This window comes from Oreochromis niloticus, linkage group LG7 (genome assembly GCF_001858045.2).
Source record: "Oreochromis niloticus isolate F11D_XX linkage group LG7, O_niloticus_UMD_NMBU, whole genome shotgun sequence".
NCBI lineage: Eukaryota > Metazoa > Chordata > Actinopteri > Cichliformes > Cichlidae > Oreochromis > Oreochromis niloticus.
Window position 1 is genome coordinate 41,524,868 of NC_031972.2, and position 14,447 is coordinate 41,539,314.

Here is a 14,447-nt window from a genome sequence, read left to right on the forward strand (position 1 = left end):
TTTTTCCCAAGTCAGTCTTCAAATGAATCCATCAAATCGGCCTTATAAGATGTAATAGTGCAGGTTTGTGCATGTTTGTGTTTTCCTGCTGGGTCATTTTAATAACATCGCTGTAGCATGACTTCCGCTCGAGGCTTCAGCTCCTCTTATATGATAAAAGTGTCGTTGCTGTTACAGTGTGATGTTAATTGGACCCCACTGAGCCTGGACAGGTCATGCAAATTAACAGGTACTATTTAAAAGCCTTTGTGTGTGCGATCCGCGACCCTCGTGGCTCCACACTGTTAACCTTTGCTGTATTTTTCACAGTAAAATACCACAAAATGCCCAGTAACTTACCTGAAAACATTTCTACAGTTAATTACTGTAATTTGCTATGCATTATGGGTATATTAAGGTTATTTACAGTAACTTACTGTATTTTTTAAAATTGCGGTAGTAGTTATACCTACCGTTAACACATTAGCAGTAGTGCTACTGTATTATGTGATTTGAATGGTTCATCATACTGTTTGTGTATTTTTACTCTTTCAGTGGTTGGTTGCAATAGTGCATTACATTTTAACTCTTTCACTGCTAACCATTTCCAGATTTTCCTCCAACCTATGCCATTTGTCAGTATGATACCAGTGAAAGTATTATGGTTTTGACTTTTTAGGGGACTTGCCTGTGTGTAAGGTTCAAGAATTCTGATCATCTAATCTGCTGCATGCAGTTGTATGCACATGCACAGCTGCTGCAAATGTGTGCTTGCCACTGCGTTGCCATAGAGATCAATTCAAGTGACAGCTGCTCCTGGGGAGAGGGAAAAGAATGCAGAAAGGCCTCCTTGTAGGGAAATTTTATAAAGCAAGGTTCTCCAAATCTCTCCCAAAATTCTGTGTTTTCTTAATTGACTTCCATTCATATGTAAAGACTATAGGGTTAACTACAAATAAAAAAAGCAGAATTCACATTGTTGCATCTCCATCACTTATCTCTGATTAACCCTGAACAAGATTCACACTTCCTTTTGTTAATTTTTTAACTTGCCACTATTCTGTTGTTGGATTTCACTTAGGTTGTTGCTGCTGTCTGTTTTTGTGTAATTTTGTACTTGTGACAAGTAGTGAATAAAGTTATTTAAAAAAGACGCAGAAAGGCGAACTTTAGTCAGTGGAGAATATTGTAATAATTTGGCGGAGGCTTCTCAGTCGAGCAGTAACTGAATTGCTCATTTACTGAACGTGCAACATGTACAGAACTCTTCTGGGAACTAGTCAACCCAACTTAGTGAAACACACACTGAATGCATGCTGACCCCGCCCACCCACCTACCTCTACCAACCACCACTCCATATCCTGACTGACATGACCTGTGATCCAGTGATTGACAGGAGAGGAAAGACTGGCCAACTTTGTTAGCTCTTCGTTAGGATATGCTCGAGAGGACAAAAGATTTTGCACCTCGTTATTGTTGGACCTCTGTGTGGAAACAGCGAACGGGACGTCATAAGGTAATGCAAAGGACTCTCCTACCTAACATACTCGTTTATTAACTTTTAAGAGCATATATATTTTTTGTGTGTGTCGGGGGGAGGGGGGGCTTAAACTCGGTGTTAGCTTGGTCGAAATAGCACATTAGCTGAATTATTCTGGAAAAAATAGGTTGTGTGTGTGTTTTTTTCTTTTCTTATTTAAATATATATTTAGATATATATTTTCCACGGGGAGGGGCGAGGAACAGAGGCGCAACACAGTCTTTGTCTTTTTCCCGCCGAGTGTGGTGCATTGTCCTCCTGCGCTTCTGTTCTATGACTATTGAGAAGCTAGCCACGCTAACAGTGGCACATTTAGCTTCAGCTCTTTGAAAGACAAGACAAAGCAGCAGGTAAAAATACACATTTAATGAGAATAAAGAAAGACAACTTTTTTTTGGAAGTTTAGAGACTGCTAAAACAATCTTATCCAGTTTTGAGCTTGCTCATGTAGGTTAGCCTGCTTTATTTAATTTTGTGTGAGCTGCAGTACACAACATTAAAAGTTAATATAACATTAGGTTGGTGGCGCGAGGAACTCCAACCTAAGTTTAATATTTATTATTTTTTTTAAGTGGGAAGGGGAGCATGTTTTTTTTCCTTTAATACAACGTCTTCCAGGGTCTTTTTCATAGGAAAACCATGTAACGTCTGTGTTAGGTTGGTCAAAAGAGCAATTAGTTGAATTATTCTGGAAAAGATGGGTTGTGTGTTTTTTTCTTTTATTTACTTATGTAAATATATTTTTCAAGGGTTAAATAAATGCAACATTAAATTAACAATTGTCTCTCTGTCTTTTCCCGCCCAGTGTGGTGCATTGCTGTCCTCCTGCCCTTGCTGGCCGCGCTGACAGTGTGATGTAGCCTCAGTTCTTTGAGAGACAAGACAAAACAGCAGGTAAAAAGACATATAAAGTTAGACAACATTTTTTTTGAAATTTAAAGACTGCTAAAACAATCTAACCCAGTTTTGAAGTTTCTCATGCAGGTTAGCCTGCTCTAATCTCAACTGTGGTTTATTGTTTCATAGGTTCCATTTAAAAAGCAAGACAGTGTAGTGGTCTGTAAATTAGTCGCAGTTAGTGGCAGTGCCATTGTTAAGGGGTTTAACGTCAGCTTGACAGACCCTCCAAAATTTTTCCTCCAGTGTTTCAGGGTCTGCATGGTTTAAGTTAATAACATTGATCTATATATAGTTTTTCTTTTAACTTTTTCCCATTTTTTGATACAACCCAAGCAATGTAGATCCCTTCTTTAATAATAGAACAAACAGATAATAGATTGAGATGTTTTTCAGTCACTGTTGTGTTGTTGCCATGCTCTTTGCAAATTAAAAGTTAAGTCAAATTCACACACATGCAGCCATGTACAGGTGTAGATTTTGTGGTGTTTGTAGTTCAGAATTAAGACAATTTTGTTATCATATGAAGAAACATCAGCACACAGCTAATTAACAGGGGTTTGTCTGTTTTATATTGTATAAAAATATAATACACACAGTTTGCTGCTGTTTCTCTTATTATTTATTATACACAGTGACCAACAGGAAAAAACAGCCTAACATTTCAGCACAGGCCAAAATGCCAAAACATTAGGCAGTTTTTTCCTGTAATTGATCATAATTTTCATTACATAATAAATAATAAGAGAAATAGCAGCAAACCGTGTGGATTCTATTTTTGTACAGTGTGAGGCCTGCTGTTCAGCATTCTTGTGGAAACCTTATTTGTAAGGGTGAGCACATTGTCTTATTGGACTCTTCTCTGTTTTTAGGGAATAATTTCATGTCTGCAAGCCGCTGGATGATCAGTTTGGAGGGCAAGGTATTTTATGAGCCTGAGCAGATGCATGACTTTGGCAGCACCCTTGCTGGCTTCTTTGCGTCATACTACGTTTTCAACCTTGAGTATCAGGAGTCAGCGTCCATCACACTGGAGATGATACAGAGGTAAATACTTTACACCATTAAAGCTTACACCATTTAGGAATGAAATATATGTGATAGCTTGACTACAGTTGCAGAAACATATAGGTGATTGCTGTAATGTATGTTTTAATTTTGAAATTAAAGCAGCCTTTTTTCCGTTAAAAGGTTCTTTGTGAGGATCAATCCAGACATGGGAACAAAATGCCCTGCAAAACTTGGTACAAGCCGCAAGACAGGTCATGTCGTAAAGAGGAAGGTTACAAGCATCAGCCCTCGGATCACCACCTTCCTCCAGCGGCTCTCTGGAGGACTTCCAACTAGGTAAGAATACAGAGATGATAATATCTTTTACATAGCTGATAATTATATACAGTTAAGCCCATAATTATTCATACCCCTGCTAAATTTTGACTTAAAGTTACTTTTGTTCAACAAGCAAGTTCTTTTTTGAGCAGAAATGACACAGGTGTCTCCCCAAAGATAATAAGACGATGTACAAGAGGCATCATTGTGGAAAAAAATATTTCTCAGGTTTTATTTATATTTTAGCAAAAAGTATCATGTCCAGAATTATTCATACCCTTCTCAATAATCAATAGAAAAAAGCCTTTATTGGCTATTACGGCAATCAAACGCTTCCTATAATTGCAGACCAGCTTTTTGCATGTCTCCACAGGCATTTTTGCCCATTCATCTTTAGCAATGAGCTCCAAATCTTTCAGGTTGGAGGGTCTTCTTGCCATCACCCTGATCTTTAGCTCCCTCCACAGATTCTCAATTGGATTCAAGTCAGGACTCTGGCTAGGCCACTGCAAAACGTTAATGTTGTTGTCTGCTAACCATTTCTTCACCACGTTTGCTATATGCTTTGGGTCATTGTCGTGCTGAAATGTCCACTGGTTCCCAAGGCCAAGTTTTTCTGCAGACTGCCTGATGTTGTTGTTGAGAATCTTCATGTATTGCTCTTTTTTCATGGTGCTGTTTACTGTGATTAGGTTCCCTGGTCCATTGGCTGAAAAACACCCCCAAAGCATTAGGTTCCCACCACCATGTTTGACAGTGGGGATGGTGTTCTTTGGGTTGAAGGCTTCTCCATTTTTATGCCAAATGAAGGCAACATCATTGTGACCAAATAATTCAATTTTTGTTTCATCTGACCATAACACTGAAGACCAGAAATCTTCTTCTTTGTCCAGATGAGCATTTGCAAAGGCCAAATGAGCTTTGGCATGCCTTAGAAGTGCCTGGAGAAGTGGCGTTTTCCTTGGTCTGCATCCGTGGAACCCAACAGTGTCCGTTGGACTGTCTGCCTTGAGACATTGCTACCAGCAGAGCCCAGATTCACCAGAATGGCCTTGGTGGTGATCCTTGGATTCTTTTTCACCTCTCTCACTATTCTCCTGGCCAGCACAGGTTTCACTTTTGGCTTCCGACAACGTCCTCTGAGATTTTCCACAGTGCGGAACATCTTGTATTTTTTAATAATACTTTGCACTGTAGCCACTGGAACTTGAAAACATTTGGATATGGCCTTGTAGCCCATTCCTCACTTGTGAGCAGCCACAATGCACAGCTGCAGGTCCTCACTGAGTTCCTTTGTCTTAGCCATGAATGTCCACAGACCACCTGCAGAGAGCTGCTGTTTTTCACCTGTTGAGTTGATCAAAACAGCTATTTCCAATTAATCAGGGTAATTAGGATGCTTTAGAACAGCTTTGACTATTTGGAATGGATGGAACTTTGGATTTTCCCAGAGACTGTGACAGTTTGTAAAGGGTATGAATAATTCTGGACATGATACTTTTTGCTCAAATGTAAATAAAAGCTGAGAAATATTTTTTTCCACAATGATGCGTGCTGTACATCATCTTATTATCTTTTGTGAGACGCCTGTGTCATTTCCAGTCAAAAACTAACTTGCTAGTTGAATAAAAGTAACTTTAAGTCAAAATTTGCCAGGGGTATGAATAATTATGGGCTTAACTGTACATACTGTACACACATCCATACAACAGTATGAATGATCTCAGACAGATGTGAACAAGTGAATAACCTGAGCAAACATGAATATTGATGATGTGTCTTTGACAGGTGGTGACGAAGACTACGCTGAACCCGACCATCCTGGTAACAGAAATCTAAATCCCATGTCACATTCTATTTCCTGGGACCCACTGATAATTACTACATTTTGTAAATGATTTTTGTTTTACAATTGTAATAGTTTATTTAATGTTCATGCTGGTGGGTTTGTCCTGTTTTTAGTGGAATGAAAAACTGTTTTTCTTAAAAAAAATCAGACACAGAAAGTTGAAGGACTGTGTAGTTTTCATGGACGCTTCTATTTATTTTGGTTATTGACATTGTTTTTATTCAGTTGAAAAATGTTTTTCTTGTTAAAAAAATTATCAACAATAAATGTTGGTTTAATTCACTATTCTGAGACTACTTTATTGAATTATATTGTTTTTTGTAAATGTTCTTATATTGAATATGAATGTTAATATTATTTTATATGCTGCAAAACACAATTACAGTCTAAACAAATTATACTGTATACAATTACAGTGTTATACCATAAACCACATTTGCAGTACAGTGATACTATAAAACTTAATCACGGTAAGTCTTTCTAACTGTAAACCACGTTTACAGTAAAGCTGTTATACTGTAATATATGTTTACAGTAAAGTGGTTGAACTGTAAAACATCACAACAGTAAAGATACTGTAGATCAGTAATTACAGTAACTTACTGGCAATAGTGTTGCCAGTAAGTTGCTGTAAAAATACAATAAAATGTCTAACAGTGCACATAACCCTGAAACTATGCGTCTGTCAGCGCTGAAAGAGGGTTGAGACATGAAAATGATCCGTCTGATTAAAGTGAAAAGGTCCAACATTTCAGTCAATCCCATTGACTACTCTTCATGCACTTTTAGTATTATTGGGAAATGTATGATTCAGGAAAAAAAGAAGAAAATACCACCAGGAGTTACATAAGGTAACGTGACATCTTCGGAACATGCAGCAGTTTCACAGGACTGTCGGGCTAGTTAGTGCGAGACAGAAAAAGAGACGGTGACACTGAACCAGCACCACCCACACAAACAAACCTCTTCATTCCAGTGAAGGCTGCACAGACAGAAATAGCTCCAGTGCCGTTGTGTGCTCACAATATCTCAGAGAAACATTTTTTCAGCTGAGGTGATTTCAGCGGCCTTCCATCAAGTGTGCAGAAAAAAACGTGAAGTGCAGAAGGCCACTTTTTTGTGTTGTCACATAGCAACTGGCTGCGGCTTTATTCTACTGAGAGTATATATTTGTAGCAGGAATTTATAGAACCTGAGTCTTTTGAGTTTGCCATTTATATATATTTTTATGGGGGAAAAAAAAAATCCTTGATTGAGGGCGCACCAGTTTGTATATGTAATTCACGCCGACAGAAAGCAGTGGAAACAATCCAAGTGGTCACACAGGTGGGATCGTTAGCATTGAAAGACAGGCTTTCTTTTTTTTTTTAAACAAACAAAGGTTACAGGTCATATCTCTCAGCAGGGCGCTGATCCTCCGTCACATGTGCCAGACCTCACTGATGCAAATCAGCTGTGTTTCCGGAGAGTGAGGAAGAAAATGAAATCGCACCAAAGGCGTTCTGCCAGTAAAGCCCGCATGGAGCATGACTTTACTGTCACGCTATTACAGTGTAATATGTATTTTGAAAACACACACACACACACACACATATATATATGGTTCTTATTATTCTTATTATATTACGTTGGTTTATGGTAAGACTTTCAATATAGTGCATACAAATACATTAGAGCGGCACAAACAGCTCAAAGTGAACCAAAACTTTTAACATGTTGAAAAACGCACACCGCATTGTTGCAGACCTGCGTTGTAGCCCAATTATCGCGGCTGTCTTTATTTGAAACTCGTGTGTGTGTGTAACTGTGAGCTGAGGCCGCTCCCGCCCTCTCCGTCTTCCTTCCTTCCCCTTGCAGTTCTTGTGTTTGTTTGCACACACTTGATCCGGAGCGGAAATTCCTCTCCGTTTTTGTGAATGACAAACTCATTAACGATTCATCAACACAGGCCGCTCTATCCAGCCCCCGTTTCCAAGGCGACCGCTGCTGCCGCGCTTCTGATTGGCCGCCCCACAAAACGTATCCAATGGAACGCCTCCTGTTTGTAGCCATTCAGCAGCCTGGCGCCGCAGAGAGCGCAGAGAGCCAGAACCTGCAGAGAGACGATCCACAGCACAGACAGGCTGCAACAGCAGGCACAGACGGGTGCATACACCGCATGCTTCACAGCAACAAATCGCCTCACCATTCGGCCTTTACGCTCTGGATCTCCATAAAAATATTAGATACACAGCCTGTATACGCACAGAGAGAAAGAGGAGGAAGAGCAGCCGTGGAGTTATATAAGAGAGGAAGCTTCAGCCTCGTCGCAGGGCCGGTATGACTCATTGATAAATAACTCAGGCGCTCTCCAACCAGATGCATGAATGAGGAACAGTGTAGGCAACATACTCTCGGGAGATCTCTGAAGGGAAACCGCATTTTTATGAATTCCTTCGTCCCGTAACACACTGGATCCGAAAGGACGTTTGGAGTGAGACTTGACAAGAGTGACGGTTTTTATTTTGACTTTTTATTTTATTTTTTAAGCCATTGTTCTCAGAGTTGTGTTGCCGAGGGCCCTCTGAGCAGCAGATCAGACTGAAAACGAAATTCCAGACAGATATTTGTGCTTACTTCTGAAGCCGAGAAGCTCTCCGCTTTTCTTCGACACCCTTTTTCTCCTTTTTTAACTCCTGCTTATAAATGCTTGACAAGCTCAAGCCCGTCGTCCAGCTTGACTCGGTTATGGCGATCAGCAAGACGGTGGGCTGGCTCCGAGAGCAACTGGAGACGAGCAGGGATGGCCTGCTTGTGATGGACTGTCGGGCCCAGGAGCTCTACGAGTCGTCTCACGTCGAGACTGCCATCAACGTGGCCATACCCAGCCTCATGCTTCGCCGGCTTAAGAAAGGCAATCTGCCCGTGCGCTCTCTGCTCTCCAACGGAGAGGATCGAGACAGGTTTGTGCGGCGGTGCAAGACGGACGCCATCCTGCTGTACGACGAGTACAGCCGAGAGTGGAACGAGAACGTGGACGGGGGCTCCGTGTTGGGTTTACTGCTGAGGAAAATGAAGGACGAGGGCTATAAGGCATATTATCTAGAGGGTGAGTGGAGTTCATTCACATTTTCGGGCACGGCGGCTGTTGCTGTTCATTCACAGGCTACATTTTCGCACAGAATTAGGTTTTGGCGTTTTGACTGAAGTAATATATGTTCATCACTTTAAGGTTAGGTTACATTTGACTCCTCGCACGTCAGTAATTACTGAAGAGGGTCTTAATTTACTCCAAAGAGACACATGACCATATTTTTTTTGTCTATTTGTAGCTTCTTTTTTCTTTTTCAGAAAATATTAATTTACCGTCTGCAGTGTGCAAGTTATGCCTGCAGTGTGGCAGGGAGAAGCGGTGTGTTCATTGCATCTGTTTTATATTTTGCAGGTGGCTTCAGTAAATTCCAGGCCGAGTGTCCGGCTCTGTGCGAAACCAACCTGGATGGCTCGTCCCACAGCAGCTCCCCTACTGCCCAGGTGCTGGGCCTCGGTGGGCTGCGCATCAGCTCTGACTCCTCGGACATCGAGTCTGATATCGACCGGGATCCGAGCAGCGCCACAGACTCGGACGGCAGCCCGTTATCCAACCCGCATCCCTCCTTCCCTGTGGAGATCTTGCCGCACCTTTACCTGGGCTGTGCCAAGGACTCCACTAACCTTGATGTGCTGGAGGAGTACGGGATCAAGTATATCCTCAACGTGACTCCCAATCTCCCCAACCTCTTTGAGAACGCAGGAGAGTTTAAGTACAAGCAGATCCCAATCTCGGATCACTGGAGTCAGAATCTGTCTCAGTTCTTTCCCGAAGCCATCAGCTTTATTGGTAAGTAATCCCGCAGAACTGGAAACGCTCTGCAGATTAAATCTTGTTGGTTAGGTTGTGCTTATTCATTTTTTAGTACTGCTTATAATTATTTAAACTCTAAAATTAGCTTTTGAGTTTGTGAGAACATAAATAGTAATACTGCATCAGTCTGCAAAATATAGAACATAGAGAAAAAAAAAACATCAAGTCCCTACAATTCTGAAGAAGGATTCAACTCAAAAGTTGGGTGTTTGATTAGTATTGTTCTTGTTTCCTACTTTATGACAGCATGCAGGCAGATTAAAGGGGCAAAAACAGATAGCTGGGGGCATAAACTTATTAAATGTGATATGTGTTATCACTGGCAGGAAGTTCTTAGGTTCTTATTGTGCAATTGAGATTAGATGAGGTGTCCCTGGCTGTGGTCTTATCAGTCAATCAGACAGGGACACACAGAGCAGGCAGATTAAGGCATTGTGTAGAGGCAGAGGAACACAAGTCTGCCTCCAATGGTGCACAGGCAAAATACACTTGGTTTGACTTCAGTGGAAGACATTCTGGCCCTATCTCTTGTCCCAGGGCTTGTGTAATTGCAGCACAAAGGGCGATGTTGAAACTGGAGAAAGGGAAGAGTGAGCGAGGGGAGGGCGGTAATTCAAGCGCAACAGGAAGGAAGTGGCATTGAAAGTAATCTAGGACATGGCATTGCCCCCCCTCCCCTCCTCCTCCCGCCACATTACAAAAGGAGCCATTTACGGGCCCTGATGACATCCTGTTCGCCTTGACAGGGTGCCCTCATGACTCCTACATTTACACGCCCAAATGGCACCATTGTCAGAGTAACCCTAGCAAGCGGAAGAATGGTTTAATAGACCGTAATAGTCAATTTCCCAGCCGGCTACTCTAGGGCAAAAGAAACCAAAGAATGTGAGCTCTGTTTATGTGCAGTACTGTCATAGCCCCTGTTTATTTACTGACATGGCTGGGAGATAGGATAATAAGTTCCTGGACCTGCTTCAATTTCCAACAAAGCTTGACTTTAAAATCACACAGATTTGATTATTGATTAGTTGCCTAAAAGAAGCATTAACAATGAGAGCTTCTCTGCTTTGGGCTTTTCAGATGTCAGGAATGTTTTTTTTCCCTCTGATCAGTATCCATGCAGACTATAGCTTTGGTCTTTGGACCTAACAAAACAACACATTGGGATATCTACTCTTGCCTAGTTATCTGGAATGATGAAAAGCTCTAAAGATGTTGTTTAGTTATGCTAAAAAATTTCCACCCTTTTCTTTTTTCCACCAGATGAAGCTCGGGGACAGAAATGCGGTGTCCTGGTCCATTGCCTTGCAGGCATTAGCCGCTCTGTCACAGTGACGGTGGCCTATTTGATGCAGAAGCTCAACCTGTCCATGAACGATGCTTATGACATTGTCAAGATGAAAAAATCCAACATCTCGCCCAATTTCAACTTCATGGGTCAGCTTTTGGACTTTGAGCGCACACTGGGTCTGAAGAGTCCATGTGATAACCGCATGGCACCACCAAGCCAGCAGCTCTACTTCACCACCCCGACCAACCACAACGTCTTCCAGCTGGACCCCCTGGAGTCCACGTGAGGTCTGCTGTCACCACTCCTCTTCTCACTGGGGGTTTGTGGGCCTCCTATTGGAAAAGCTGCAAAATGTTTTCTCTTTTTTCCGTCGTCTGCTGTGCGACATTATTGATACAGCTGGTCTGAGGCGACAGCTGCTGAGTGTGGTTACTGAAGGGCCATAGCTGTCTGACCGAGGCGCAGCTGCTGTTGACTAAATGAGGAGAGACAGTAAAAGAGACAGGAAGCGAATCATTTAAAGTGTGCAGATACTTTCTACAATCAGATTTTGCTGTAAGACTCTTATGGTGTTTTTTTTTTTTTTTTAAATTTTTTAAAAAAAATTTTCAGTGTGTCTAAGGAAGCCTAAAGTGATTGACTGGACAGCTGTATGTTATGCTTCAAAGTTCAAAGGCTGGTGTGCCAAAGAGACATGATTGTTCAAAGTGGACAGATAAATGAAATCCTTTTGTATATTTGTTTTGGGGTCTATTACTAGTTCCCCCATGACATCAGGGTGCATTGCCTCCTTCATCTTCTGTGAAGACTTGCCTGCATGGGGCTCAACTACCCTGGCTTTAGAAGGCACACAATATAATGGACTTTATTTTACATTTGTGGAGTCTTTTCAAACATTTATACAGTGTGTATATATCTTAATATAAAAGACAATACGGTAAAAGCCTTGCTCTAGTAGTATATACCCTTTGGCACAAGTGGGTACTGAAGATTTGCTTTGTTTCATATTCTACTTTTATGTAAGCATACAAACTGCGTATTGATCAATATGTTTAAGTTGATTATGCCAAAAATCAAGTAGGCTTTCCAAGAATTGTGTACATGTGTAATATATTCAATAAGCGCTTTGTGGCTGGCCTTTTCTTTTTGCACCTGTCCTCCCACAAATCAAAGTCACCTTGGCCATTTGCCTTACTTTTGAGCTTGGAAGATTTTTTTCCCCTTTTTTTTTCGCACATTAACCTTCAGAGAAATGTACTTTTTTTTTTTTTCTTTTACAAGTGACAGTATCCCAGAGAGATTTGTTTTGTTTTCTTACAAAACCCCCAACCAAACCTAGAATGATTTTCACTGAAGTTTATAAATTGGGCTCCATGCTTAAGAACTCAAGCAGTTCAAATGGCCAAAGGTGGAATTTACTGGATGTCTCTGAAGGTTAATTTAAGAAATCATGATCTGTGGGTTAAATATTTCTGATGTGTGGGAAAAGCAGGGAGCTTTGTTTGCTTCGCTTCTTCAGGGAAAATTCTGTGAAATGCAGTTTTTACTTGTCAAGATGAGAGAAAATTAAATCCAGAACTTCGGAGAGTTGCCCCCACACCCCCGTAGAGGAAACCACTATGTTGCCCTCTACTCACTCCTTCCAAACTCCTCTCTTACGAATGTAAAGGAAATATAAGTTATTAATAAATTGCTATTTTGTCTACATGTTCTGCTTCTTCTGCTTGTTTTTCCATTCACACATTTGTTGGTGTTTTGTCTCCACTTACAGTAACACATTTATGTAAGTGTCTCCTCACCTGCAGTACAGTTGAGTGTTAACCAGCTGGCCAAGTCACGACACAAAAGAGTCGCAATGAATCACAAGGCTGTTCACAGAGTTCTTGTTTTCCATTAACTACAGCACTTGGCACATTTCCCCCTTTACTTTCCAGTACAGAATTAGCATGTCCTGTCACATGATGCTTGTGTAAGATAGCACTGTGCACACTCTGTTCTGCTGTGACAATAAGAAACTACAATAAGGTACCCAGCAGGTGCAAAGTGATTCCAGTCCTGCTGTAACTAGCCCAGCTGGTTTTACCAGGTGCTAGTCTACCATGAGGTCTTTGGGTTCAAAACAAACATTCCCTTGGTTAACTTGTGAAGGCAGGTCCTCAGCACTCAACCATCAAGGGAAGCACAAAATACAGAGATAAAGTACGATTTGATAGGAAGAGCAGTGGCGTGTACTCCCTGAGAACTGGAGACCCAGAAGATAATCTTGACGGTAGCTTAGGTGTCGTGTTCTCAAGTGAGCAGCAACTTGTTTCACAGTTTTGAAGAGACTATTCCCACATCAACAACAGCTGCTGTCTGTGTGTGGACTATGTGGAAATGAGCAAGCCAAGCAGTACCACAAGGTTTAATCGTGACAGAGCTAGGATCGTTAACAATAAAGGATACGGAAACAGTGACTTTCATGCAGCATTTTTGTCAACTAAGTTCTTGATGTGCATGTATGACACAGTTTAAAAGCCCACACACAAATGAATCCAGTCTGTAAGTAGTAAAGATGTAAGCAATGCAAAACGTATTAGCAACCATCTACAATTTTACATAACTACAATAAAACACACCATGCAATATATAACCCATATCAAAAGTAGACAATGGAAAACATGGTTTGTAAGTACTTTCTTTTACTATAGAATAAGCAAATAAGCATACATAAAACATAGATCATAATAGGAGACAGGATTCAATAGAGGACAATTCTCTTAAAAAGAGCAAATAATATATTTAACTATCAAAAATATGTTTTGTTTAAAGCTGAACAAAATAAATTGTTAGGCATCTCTCTTTTTTATGGTTTATTTCCTTTTTTAAAATTGGAAATTCAACCCAGCGCGTAGCTGTACAAAGTGTGTGAATCACTGGCTATGTAATAAAGAGTGAGACCTCCACATTCATGTCCTGACGCAAGTGATTTATAAAAAGACTCATATTTCAAGAGGTGCCAGCTCTCTCTACTTTTCCCACTTTCCATTTCAGGGAATTTTTTCCTTTTGTTGGGTAGCCACTTGTAATCATACCAATAATAATGAGATACCACTGATCCAACTATGGCAGCAAAGCCTGCACACTAATGAGAAACACTGGTTCTAAGTGACTATATTATTTTTTTACTTTTTAGTTCTAAATTTGTCGCGTTGTCCATAAAAAAATGGGTCTCTAAGAGTAAGATAGGGACTATATGCATATAGAGATTTCTTTTTTTCAGAAATCCTTATTTATGCATAGAGTCTTATATAACACACAGAGAGTCATAGTGACTGTATTACTTCATGACAAATAGGCAAATCTCCCTGAGATGTCACGCTTATTATTAGCAGGGTCACCATTCATCCATTTAGTTTCCTATGACTCTGCTGGTGCATTGAATGCAAAAGTCACCCATTAGTCACATGATGAAAGCAGATCTACTTCACAGGAAATAAGTAAGAACATCCATACACATATGCTTATTCTTATCCTACCATCTAAACTGTAGTAGGAAGGTCATGGGAACATTAATAATAATGATAATAATAATAATAATACATTTTATTTGAGGGCGCCTTTCTAAAACCCAAGGTCACCTTACAAAGAGAAAAAGACATCAATAAAACACTAGATTAAAATAGATTCTAATAAATT

The 14,447-nt window shown here is 40.6% G+C and overlaps 1 protein-coding gene and 1 long non-coding RNA gene across 2 annotated transcripts; both read left to right on the forward strand.

Annotated features, from left to right (window-relative positions):
* The first annotated feature begins 267 nt into the window (after positions 1-267).
* LOC109201934 (uncharacterized) lies at positions 268-2,410 on the forward strand. Its single transcript, XR_003220938.1, has 2 exons — positions 268-1,496; positions 2,326-2,410. It is a non-coding gene; the product is annotated as an uncharacterized LOC109201934 (long non-coding RNA).
* Positions 2,411-7,362: 4,952 nt separating this feature from the next.
* dusp6 (dual specificity phosphatase 6) lies at positions 7,363-12,476 on the forward strand. The gene is made up of 3 exons (XM_003449161.5): positions 7,363-8,683; positions 9,020-9,454; positions 10,742-12,476. The coding sequence occupies exons 1-3, from the start codon at positions 8,281-8,283 to the stop codon at positions 11,053-11,055; spliced, it is 1,152 nt and encodes a 383-aa protein (XP_003449209.1). The 5' UTR covers positions 7,363-8,280; the 3' UTR covers positions 11,056-12,476.
* Positions 12,477-14,447: the final 1,971 nt, after the last annotated feature.

Coding starts and splice junctions, on each gene's coding strand:
- dusp6 (XM_003449161.5), top strand. CDS start 8,281: ATGCTTGACAAGCTCAAGCCCGTCGTCCAGCTTGACTCGGTTATGGCG. Junction 8,684..9,019: donor TAAGGCATATTATCTAGAGG/GTGAGTGGAGTT, acceptor TATATTTTGCAG/GTGGCTTCAGTAAATTCCAG. Junction 9,455..10,741: donor CGAAGCCATCAGCTTTATTG/GTAAGTAATCCC, acceptor TTTTTCCACCAG/ATGAAGCTCGGGGACAGAAA.